The 12,247-nt window shown below is 60.9% G+C and overlaps 1 protein-coding gene across 1 annotated transcript; it reads right to left on the bottom strand.

Moving 5' to 3' along the window:
- Positions 1-6,481: 6,481 nt before the first annotated feature.
- Positions 6,482-7,876, bottom strand: LOC122540013 (glycine-rich cell wall structural protein 1.8-like). Its single transcript, XM_043675304.1, has one exon. It carries the CDS (start codon positions 7,874-7,876, stop codon positions 6,482-6,484), a length of 1,395 nt encoding a protein of 464 aa, XP_043531239.1.
- Between the last annotated feature and the right edge of the window lie 4,371 nt (positions 7,877-12,247).

Genomic DNA, 12,247 nt, shown 5'->3' with positions numbered 1-12,247 from the left:
TCGGTTGAAGGAAGGGCATGAATGGCCACTAAATGTTCCAGGATATAGACGCTTCGGATAGGACAGGGAGGGAAGTAAAAGGGGGGTGTGGAGTTGCATTGCTGGTCAGGGGTGATATTACGGCTGTGCTAAACGAGGACACTATGGAAGTCTTGAGTAGTGAGGCAATATGGGTGGAGCTGAAAAATAAGAAGGGTGCAGTTACATTGGTTGAGGCTGTTTTACAGGCCTCCCAACGGTGAGTGTGAGGTAGAAGAACAAATAGGTAAACAGATTATGGAAAGATGTAGAGGCAATAGGATGGTGGTGATGTGAGATTTTAATTTTCCCAACATTAACTGGGATTCACTTAGCGTCAGAGGTCTGAATGGGGCAAAATTTGTAAGAAGCGTCCAAGAGAGTTTTCTGGAGCAGTATGGCAATAGTCCAAAGAGGGATAGGGCCATATTGGATCTGGTGTTGGGGAATGAGCCAGGCCAGGTGGTAGAAGTTGTGGCAGGGAACTTCTTTGAGAACAGTGACCACAATTCTGTAAGTTTTAGAATACTCGTAGACAAAGATGAGAGTGGTCCTAAGGGAAGAGTACTAAACTGGGCCAAGGCCAATTATATCAAAATTATGCAGAAGCTGGGAATGTGGATTGGACACAGATATTTGAAGGGAAGTCCACATTTAATATTTGGGAGGCTTTCAAAGATAGGTTAAAGATAGTGAAGCATATGCATGTCCTGTTGAAAGCAAAGGATAGGAAAGGCAAGATTCATGAACCGTGGATGACAGGAGAAATTGTACGACTAGCCAAGAGGAAAAGGGAAACGTACATAAGGTTCAAGCAGCTAAGAACAGAACGGGCCCTGGAGTAATATCAAGAGAGTGGGACCAGTCTTAAATGAGGAATCAAGCGGGCTAAAAGGGGTCATGAAATAGCTTTAGCGAGCAAAGTTAAGGAGAATCCCAAAGACTATTTTTCTTATATAAGAAGCAAGTGGATAACTAGAAAAAGGATTGGTCCACTAAAGGATAAGGAAGGAAGGCTGTGTGTCAAACCTGAGAAAATGGGTGAGATTCTGAATGATTACTTTGCATCAGTATTTACTGAGGAGAGTGTCATGATGAATGTTGAGATTAGAGATAAAAGTTTGATTACTCTGGATCACGTTGACATAAGTAGGGAAGGTGTGTTGGGTAGGCTAGAGGTTATTAAGGTGGACAAATTCCCCAAGACAGATGGGATCTATCCCAGGTTGTTGAGGCAGGTGAGAGAGGAAATAGCTGGGGCCCAGACAGATATCTTGGTAGCATCCTTAAATACAGGTGAGGTGCCAGAGGACTGGAGGGTTGCTCATGTTGTCCCCCTGTACAAGAAGGGTAGCAGGCATATTCCGGGTAACTACAGACCTGTGAGCCTGACATCAGTGGTGGGATAGTTACTGGAGAAGGTACTGAGGGATAAAATCTATTTATATTTGGAAAAGAATGGGCTTATCAGTGATAGACAACATGGTTTTGTGCGGAGGAGATTGTGCCTTACCAACGTAATAGAGTTCTTTGAGGAAGTGACCAAGTTGATAGATGAAGGAAGGGCTGTAGATGTCATATACATGGACTTTAGTAAGGCGTTTGATAAGGTTCCCCATGGTAATCCAATGGAGAGAGTGATATCACATGGTGTGCAGGGTGTTCTAGCTAGCTGGATAAAGAATTGGTTGAGCAACAGGAGACAGAGAATAGTAGTTGAAGGGAGTTTCTCAGAATGGAGAAAGGTGACCAGTGGTGTTCCACAGGGATCAGTGCTGGGGTCACTGTTGTTTGTGATATACATAAATGATCTGGAAGAGGACACTGTTGGTATGATCAGCAAGTTTGCAGATGACACAAAGATTGGTGGAGTAGCAGAAAGCATAGGGGACTGTCAAAGAATACAGGAGAATATAGATAGACTGGAGAGTTGGGCAGAAAAGTGGCAGATGAACTTCAATCCAGGCAAATGTAAAGTGATGCATTTTGAGAAGTCTAATCCTAGACTGAATTATACAGTAAACAGAACAGCCTTGGGAAAAGTTGATGAACATAGAGATCTAGGACTTCAGGTCCATTGTGCCTTAAAGGTTGCTGCACAGCTGGATAGAGTGGTCAAGAAGGCATATGGTATACTTGCTTTCATTGGATGGGGTATTGAGTATAAAGGCGGCAGGTCATGTTAAAATTGTAGAAGACATGGGTTCGGCTGCATTTAGAATACTGTGTACAGTTCTGGTCACCACATTCCCAAAAGGATGTGGACGCTTTGGAGATGGTGCAGCAAAGGTTTACAAGGATGTTGCCTGGTATGGAAGGTACTAAGTATGAAGAGAGGTTGAGTAGGTTAGGATTGTTTTCATTAGAAAAAAGGAGATTGAGGGGGGACCTGATTGAGGTTTACAAAATCATGAAGCATATAGACAGGGTGGATAGAGACAAGCTTTTTTCCCAGGGTGAAGGATTCAATAACAAGAGGTCACACTTTCAAGGTGAGAGGTGAAAAGTTTAAGGGGGATACACGAGGCAAGTACTTTTCAAAGAGGGTAGGAGGTACCTGGAACGCGTTACCAGCAGAGATAGTAGGAGCAGGCACGGTAGATTCCTTTAAGATGAATCTGGACAGATGCATGAGTAGGTGGGGAGCAGAGGTACACAGATGCGAAGGAAGTGGGCGACAGGTTTGAATAGTGGATTTGGATCGGCTCAGGCTTGGAGGCCCGAAGGGCCTGTTCCTGGGCTATAAGCTATCTTTGCTCTTTGTTTTTTGTTGATTGTAGGTTGAATGCTGGGGATTAAGGAAGAGGAGATGGGGGAGGAGGCAGCTAGTTGGTCTTGTTCATGGTGATAGAACACTTCCCACTTAGAATTTAGCCGTCGGTTTATTGTCATGTGTATCCAAGTTACAAAAGAACAGGAGCATGGTAAAAGTGTACAGTGTCGTTAAGACGCTGCACCACCTTAGGCACAAAAATTAGAGAAAATAAAGAAAGAAAGTTACACGACATTACAGATTTACCTAGTATAAGTTAGGAAAATAAGAAATAAAGCTAATGAGATGGACATTATCATTTTTCTGGAAGAGCTTCCATCTGGTCTGACCAGGCTCCACCAGGACCAACCAGGACCCAGCTTCACTCCAGGCCACTGACCGCTGTCACTACTCTGCACTGGGCTGCTGACCGCCAGCACCGCTCCAGCCCCACTGACCGCCAGCACCGCTCCAGCCCAACTGACCGCCATCACTGCTCCAGCCCCACTGACCGCCAGCATCGCTCCAGCCCAACTGACCGCCATCACCGCTCCAGCCCCACTGACCGCCAGCACCACTCCACTCGACTGATCACTGCCACTGCTCCAGCCACACTGACCGCCCTCACCATTCCACTCGACTGACCACTGACCCTGCTCCAGCCCCACTGAACGCCATCAACACTCCAATCTACTGAACACTGCCACTGCTCCAACCCCACTGACCGCCATCACCACTCCACTCTACTGAACACTGCCCCTGCTCCAGCCCCTTTGACCGCTATCATCATTCCACTCTACTGACCACTGCCCATGCTCCAGCCCCACTGACCCCCATCACCATTCCACTCTACTGAACACTGCCAGTGCTCCAGACACACTGACCCCCACCATTCCACTCTACTGACCACTGCCCCTGCTTCAGCCCCACTGACCCACATCACTACTCCACTCTACTGACTGCTGCTCCTGCACTGCCCTGCCCTGGGCTGCTGACCGCTATTACTGCACCACCCCACTGACTGACATCCCTGCCCCTGCTCTGGCCCCACTGACTGCTGTGCCCACCCCACTTCGGCCCCACTGACCGCCGTCCCTGCCCAGCTCTGGCCCCGCTGACCGCTGACCCAACCACGCTCCGGCCCCACTGACAGCCGTCCCCACGCCGCACCGGGACACTGACCATCATCCCCGCCCATTCCGGGACACTAATCGCAGTCCCCGCCCAGCTCTGGCCCCACTGACCGCCATTCCCACCATGCTCCGGCCGCACTGATAGCCGTCCCCACGCCGCACCATGACACTGACCATCATCCCCGCCCATTCCGGGACGCTGACCGCAGTCCCCGACCCGCTCCGGCCCCATTGACCGCCGTCACCGCCCCACTCCAGGACAATGACCGCTGTCCCCTTCCCGCTCCGGGACAATGACCGCTGTCCCCTTTTCACTCCGGGACACTGACCACCGTCCCCGCCCCGCTCCAGAACACTGGCTGCCGTCCCCACCCCGCTCCGGGATACTGAACGCCGTCCCCGCCCCGCTACAGCCCCGCTGACCGCCGTCCCCGCCCCGCTCTGGGACAGTGACCACTGTCCCCGCCCCGCTCTGGCCCTACTGACTGCTATTCCTCCCTACTCCGGGACACTGACCGCCGTCCCCGCCCCGCTACAGCCCCGCTGACCGCCGTCCCCGCCCCACTCCGGAACACCCACCGCTGTCACCATCCCACTCCGGCCCCACTGAGCACCGTCCCCACCCCGCTCCGGGACACTGACTGCCGTCCCCGCTCCGCTCCAGGACACTGACCGCCGTCCCCACCCCGCTCCGGTCCCACTGACCGCTGGCCCCGCCCCGCTCTGGGAAACTGACCACCATCTCCACCCCGCTCCGGGACACTGACCACTGTCCCTGACCTGCTCCTGGACACTGACAACATTCCCACCCCGCCCCAGGACACTGACCACTGACCCACCCCGCTCCGGGACACTGACCGCTGTCCCCACCCCGCTCCAGGGCACTGACCGCTGTCCCCGCCACGCTCCAGCCCCACTGACCACCATCCCCGCCCTGCTCTGGGACACTGGCCGCCATCCCCACCCCGCTCCGGCCCCACTGATTGCTGTCCCCACCCCGGTCTGGCCCCACTGACCACTGTCCCCTCCCTGCCCTGGGACACTGACCGCTGTCCCCACCCTGCTCCGGGACACTGACCGCTGTCTTCACCCTGCTCCGGGACAGTGACCACAGTCCCACACCGCTCCGGGACACTGACCGCAGACCCACCCCGCTCCGGGACACTGACCACTGACCCACCCCGCTCCGGGACATTGACCATTGTCCCCGCCCTGCACAGGCCCTACTGACCGCCGTCCCCACCCTGCACTGGGACACTGACTGCTGTCCCCGCCCCCCTCCGGAACATTTGCCGCCGTCCCCGCCCCGCTCCAGAACACTGGCCGCCGTCCCCGCTCTGCTCTGGGACACTGACCGCTGTCCCCGCCCTGCTCCGGAATACTGGCCGCTGTCCCCACCCCGCTCCGGGACACTGACCGCCATCCCCGCCCTGCTCCGGGACACTGACCACAGTCCCACCCCGCTCCGGGACACTGACCGCTGTCCCCGCCCTGCTCCGGCCCCACTGACCACCGTCCCTGCCCTGCTCCGGGACACTGACCACATCCCACCCCGCTCCGGGACACTGACCGCTGTTGCTGCCCCACTCCGGCCCCACTGACCGCCGTCCCCACCCTGGTCCAGGACACTGGCCGCTTTCCCCGCCCCGCTCCAGCCCCACTGACCGCCGTCCCCGCCCCGCTCTGGGACACTGGCCGCCGTCCCTGCCCCGCTCCGGGACACTGACCGCCATCGACACCCTGCTCCGGGACACTGACCGCTGTCCCCTCCCCGCTCCAGGACACTGACCACTGACCCCTCCCCGCTCCGGAACACTGACCACCGTCCCTGTCCCGCACCGGGACACTGACCTGTGACCCACCTCACTCCGGGACACTGACCACTGACCCACCCCGCTCCGGAACACTGCCTGCCCTCCCCACCCCACTCCGCCCCACTGACTGCCATCCCCGCTCCACTCTGGACCCACTGACCGCCATCCCCACCCTGCTCTGGCCCACTGACCCCTATCCCCACCCCGCTCCGGCCCCACTGACCGCCCCGCTCCGGAACACTGGCCGCCATACCCACCCAGCTCCGGGACACTGACCGCCATCACCGGCCCGCTCCGGGACACTGACCGCCATCCACACCCCGCTCCGGGACACTGACCGCCATCCACACCCCGCTCTGGGACACTGACCGCTGTCCCCTCCCGACTCCAGGACACTGACCGCCATCAACACCCCGCTACGGAACACTGACCGCCGTCCCCGTCGCGCTCTGGGACACTGACCACAGTCCCACCCCGGTCCGGGACACTGACCGGTGACCCACCCCGCTCCAGGACACTGACCACTGACCCACCCCGCTCCAGGACACTGACCGCTGTCCCTGCCCCGCTCTGGGACACTGACCGCTGTCTCCGCCCCGCTCCGGAACACTGCCCGCAGTCCCTGCCCAAATCTGGGACACTGACTGCTGACCCACCCCGCTCCGGGACTCTGACTGCTGTCCCTGCCCTGCTCTTGAACAGTAACCGCCGTCCCCACCCCGCTCCAGCCCCACTGACCGCTGTCCCCGCCCTGCTTTGGAACACTAACCGCCATCCCCACCCCGCTCCGGGACACTGGCTGCCATCCCCACCCCGCTCTGGTCCCAGTGATCGATGTCCCCACCTTGGTCCGGCCCCACTGACCGCTGTCCCCTCCCCGCTCCGGGACACTGACCGCTGTCCCCACCCCACTCCGGGAACTGACTGCTGTCCCCTCCCCGCTCCGGGACACTGACCGCTGTCCCCACCCCACTCCGGGAACTGACTGCTGTCCCCACCCCGCTCCGGGACACTGGCCACAGTCCCACCCCGTTCCGGGACACTGACCGCTGACCCACCCCGCTCCGGGACACTGACCGCTGTCCCCACCCCGCTCCGGGACACTGACTGCTGTCCCCGCCCCGCTCCGGGACATTGATCGCTGTCCCCGCCCTACTCCGGCCCCACTGACCGCCATCCCCACCCCACTCTGAGACACTGACTGCCATCCCCGCACCGCTCCGGCCCCACAGAACACAGTCCCCACCCCGCTCCGGCACCACTGACTGCTGTCCCCACCCCACTCCGGGACACTGACCGCTGGCCCCGCCCTGTTCCGGCCCCACTGACCGCCGTCCCCACCCCGCTCCGGGACACTGACCGCTGGCCCCGCCCTGCTCCGGCCCCACTGACCGCCGTCCCCACTCCGCTCCGGGACAGTGACCGCTGGACCCGCCCTGCTCCGGCCCCACTGACCGCCGTCCCCACCCCGCTCCGGGACACTGACCGCTGGCCCCGCCCTGCTCCGGCCCCACTGACCGCCGTCCCCACCCCACTCCGGTACACTGACCGCTGGACCCGCCCTGCTCCGCGACACTGACCACAGTCCCACCCCGCTCCAGGACACTGACCACTGACCCACCCAGCTCCGGGACACTGACTGCTGTCCCCGCCCCGCTCCGGGACACTGACCGCTGGCCCCGCCCTGCTCCGGGACACTGACCACAGTCCCACCCCGCTCCAGGACACTGACCACTGACCCACCCAGCTCCGGGACACTGACTGCTGTCCCCACCTGCTCCGGGACACTGACCGCTGGCCCCGCCCTGCTCCGGGACACTGACCACAGTCCCACCCCGCTCCAGGACACTGACCACTGACCCACCCAGCTCCGGGACACTGACTGCTGTCCCCGCCCCACTCTGGGAAACTGACCGCTGTCCCCGCCCTGCTCCAGGACACTGATCGCCGTCCCTGCCCTGCTCCGGGACACTGACCACAGTCCCACCACGCTCCGGCCCCACTGATCGCTGACCCACCCCGCTCCGGGACATTGATCGCTGTCCCCGGCCTACTCCGGCCCCACTGACTGCCGTCCCCATCCCACTTTGAGACACTGACCGCTGTCCCCGCCCCGCTCCAGGACATTGACCGCCATCCACGCCCCGCTCCGGCCCCATGGACCGCAGTCCCCACCCCGCTCCGCCCCCACTGACTGCTGTCCCCACCCCACTCTGGGACACTGACCGCAGTCCCCACCCCGCTCCGGCCCCACTGACTGCTGTCCCCATCCCACTCTGGGACACTGACCGCCGTCCCCACCCTGTTCCGGCCCCACTGACCGCCGTCCCCACCCCGCTCTGGGACACTGACCGCTGGCCCCGCCCTGCTCCAGGACACTGACCACAGTCCCACCCCGCTCCAGGACACTGACCACTGACCCACCCAGCTCCGGGACACTGACTGCTGTCCCCGCCTTGCTCCGGCCCCACTGACCGCTGTCCCCGCCCCAATCTGGGACACTGACCGCTGTTCCCGCCCCGCTCTGGGACACTGACCACTGTCCCCGCCCCGCTCCGGGACACTGACCGCCGTCCCTGCCCTGCTCCGGCACACTGACTACAGTCCCACCACGCTCTGTCCCCACTGACTGCTGACCCGCCCCGCTCTGGGACATTGATCGCTCTCCCCGCCCTGCTCTGGCCCCACTGACCGCCTTACCTGCCCCGCTCTGGAACACTGACCACTGTCCCCGCCGCACTCTGGGACACTGACCGCCATCCCCGCCCCGCTCTGGGACACTGACCACCGTCCCCGCCCTGCTCTGGCCCGACTGACCGCCAACCCGCCCCGCTCTGGTCCACTGACCGATATCCCAGCCCCGCTCCGGCCCCACTGACCGCTGTCCCTGCCCCACTCCGGGACACTGACCACCGTCCCCGCCCCGCTCCGGAAAACTGGCTGCCGTCCCCACCCCGCTCCGGGACACTGGCCGCCGTCCCCACCCCGCTCCGGGACACTGACCGCCATCCCCGCCCTGCTCCAGAACACTGACCGCCATCCCCGCCCCGCTCTGGGACACTGACCGCTGTCCCCGCCACACTCCGGGACACTGACCGCTGTCTCCGCCACGCTCCGGAACACTGACCACAGTCCCACCCTTTTCCGGGACACTGATTGCTGAACCACCCCGCTCGGGGCCCCGACCACTGAACCACCCCGCTCCGGGACACTGACCGCTGTCCCTGCCCCACTCCAGCCCCACTGACCGCTGTCCCCGCCCCGCTCCAGCCCCACTGACCGCTGTCCCTGCCCCGCTCCAGCCCCACTGATTGCTGTCCCCGCCCCCCGCTTCGGAACACTGACCGCCATCCCCGCCCCGCTCTGGGACACTGACCGGTGTCCCCGCCACGCTCCGGAACACTGACCACAGTCCCACCCTGCTCGGGGACACTGATTGCTGACCCAACCCGCTCCGGGACACTGACCACTGAACCACCCTGCTCCAGCCCTACTGACCGCCGTCCCCGCCCTGTGCTGGGACACTGGCCGCTGTCCCCACCCCGCTCCGGAACACTGACCTCCATCTCCGCCCTGCTCTGGGACACTGACTGCTGTCCCCACACCGCTGCGGAACACTGAAAGCCATCCCCACCCCGCTCCGGCCCCAGTGATCGCTGTCCCCACCCCGGTCTGGCCCAATGACCGCTGTCCCCGCCCGCACGGGCCTCACTGACCGCTGACCCTGCCCTGCTCTGGAACAGTAACCGCCAATCCCACCCCGCTCCGGGACACTGACCGCTGTCCCCACCCCGCTCCGGGACACTGACTGCTGTCCCCACCCCGCTCCGGGACACTGACCGCCGTCCCCGCCCTGCTCCGGGACACTTACTACAGTCCCACACCGCTCCGGGACACTGACCGCTGACCCACTCTGCTCCGGGACACTGACCACTGACCCACCCCTCTCCGGGACACTGACCGCTGTCCCCGCCCCGCTCCGGCCCCACTGACTGCCGTCCCCACCCCGCTCCGGAACACTGGTCGCCGTCCCTTCCCTGCTCCGGGACACTGACTGCTGTCCCCACCCCACTGCGGCCCCACTGATCGCTGCACCACCCCAGCCTGGCACCACTGACCGCTGTCCCTGCCCTGCTCTGGCCCCACTCACCGTTGTTCCCTGCCCTGCTCTGGAACACTAACTGGCATCCCCACCTCACTCCGGCCTCACTGACCGCCGTCCCCACCCCGCTCTGGCTCCACTTACCGCCGTCACCACCCCGCTCTGGCCCCACTGACCGCCATCCCTGCCCCGCTCCTGGAACACTGACCACTGTCCACATCCCGCTCTGGCCCCACTAACTGCTGACCCCGCCCCGCTCCGGCCACACTGACCGCCGACCTGCCCCGCTCCGGGACACTGACCTCCGCCCCACCCCACTCCGGGACACTGACCGCCGTCCCGGCCCCGCTCCGGGACACTGACCGCCATCCCACCCCACTCCGGGACACTGACCACTGTCCCCACCCCGCTCCAGGACACTGACCGCCGTCTCCACCCCACTCTCGGACACTGACCGCCGTTCCCGCCCCGCTCTCGGACACTGACCTCTGTCCCCGCCCTGCTCCAGGACACTGACCGCCGTCCCCACCCCGCTTCGGAACTCTGACCGCCGTCCCCACCCCTCTCCTGCCCCACTGACCGCCGTCTCCCCCCCGCTCCTGCCCCACTGACCGCCATCCCCAGCCCGCACCTGCCCCACTGACCGCCTCCCCACACCGCTCCTGCCCCACTGACCGCTGTCCCCTCCCCGCTCTGGGACAATGACCGCTGTCCCCGCCCCGCTCTGGACACTGACCGCTGTCCCTGCCCTGCTCCGGCCCCACTGACCACCATCTGCACCTTGTTCTGGGACACTGACCGCGGTCCCTGCCCCACTCCGGCCCGACTGACCGCCATCCCCACCCCGTTCCGGAACTCTGACCGCCGTCCCCTCCCCGCTCCGGGACACTGACCGCCGTCCCCTCCCCGCTCCGGAACTCTGACCGCCATCCCCACACCGCTCCGGCCCCACTGACCACCGTCTCTGCCCCGCTCCTGCCCCACTGACCGCCGCTTCCCTCCCCGCTCCTGCCCCACTGACCGCCGTCCCCAGCTTGCTCCGGGACACTGACCGCCGTCCCCGCCCCACTCCGGCCCAACTGACTGCCGTCTCCGGCCCGGTCCGGAACACTGACCGCCGTTCCCACTCCGCTCCTGCCCCACTGCCAGCCGTCTCCCCCCCCCCCACCCTGCTCCGGGACACTGACTGCCGTACCTGCCCCGCTCTCGGACACTGACAGCTGTCCCCATCCTGCTCCGGGACACTGACCGCCGTCCTTGGCCCGCTCCGGGACACTGATCGCTGTCCCCACCCTGCTCTGGCCCCACTGACTGCCGTCCCCACCCTGCTCCGGCCCCACTGACCGCTGTCCCTGCCCCGCTCTAGCCCCACTGACCACCGTCTCCGCCTCGCTCCGGCCCCACTGACCATTGTACCTGCCCCAGTCCGGCCCCACTGGCCACCGTCCACGCCCAGCTCCACCCACACTGAAAGCCATCCCCGCCCTGCTCCAGGCCACTGACTAGAATCACCATTCCACTCCGGGCCACTGGCTAACATCACTGCTCCACTCTGGGCTACTGACCACCGCTACCACTCCGCTCCAGGTCACTGGCAGAGGAGGAAAGAGGCAGGAGAAGAAAAAAGAACACAAGAGAAAAAGAAAGGAACAAACAAAGCAATCAAGTTCTGGCTGGAATGCCCTACTCTGCCGCCATCTTAGATTTTGCACTTGGCACTGGAAGTGAGGGTGGAGGAGGTTGACAAGGGATGTGTTAACGTAAAGCATATGTTGTATAGTTTCAATAAACTACATTGCTGCTACCCAAGGCTCTTTCCATTTTTGCAAAAACATCAGAATTGAATCATGTGGTAGATTTTCATTGTAATGTTTCATTACATCCTCCAACTTTTCATTCCGTTTTCCAACATGCTAGGTGAGATTCAATTAAGACAACAACAAAGTGTTGTTTCCTATCATTGTTTCATCCAGAAAATAAATTTTGCACCAATCATTTTGGTGAGTGGAGGGTGAAAACTACGTGTTACAATTCAACACAGGATGGTTGTTTTTATGAAGGCATTTCAAAGCTTTGAAAACTGCAAGAAGTGTTTTGCAAATAATTCAAACAATAGCAAACAATCAAAATTACTTGTGCACTTTAATCTGAGAAACTTGTTCAATGAAATAAATCACATCAATCTTTGTGAGGAAAGAGCCTTGGGTGAATGATAATCCTGACTGCAGAACAAAAAAACAATGAGCCCCTTTGAAACTCACCAATGTGCTGATTTACGGGAATACAATAGTGTAAATTATGAAATCAAATACAGATGAAAACAATTGACAAATGCAACGATTTATTTATTTATTTTGCGGAGATGCGACTTTACTTTGGAGCAATTGAGGTAACAAATAAACATAGATTGTGGACTGGAAGCATCAAG

The sequence above is a fragment of the Chiloscyllium plagiosum genome, chromosome 3 (genome assembly GCF_004010195.1).
Source record: "Chiloscyllium plagiosum isolate BGI_BamShark_2017 chromosome 3, ASM401019v2, whole genome shotgun sequence".
Taxonomy (NCBI): domain Eukaryota; kingdom Metazoa; phylum Chordata; class Chondrichthyes; order Orectolobiformes; family Hemiscylliidae; genus Chiloscyllium; species Chiloscyllium plagiosum.
The sequence above is the reverse complement of the archived record's forward strand: the minus strand, read 5'-3'. Positions and strand labels throughout refer to the sequence as shown.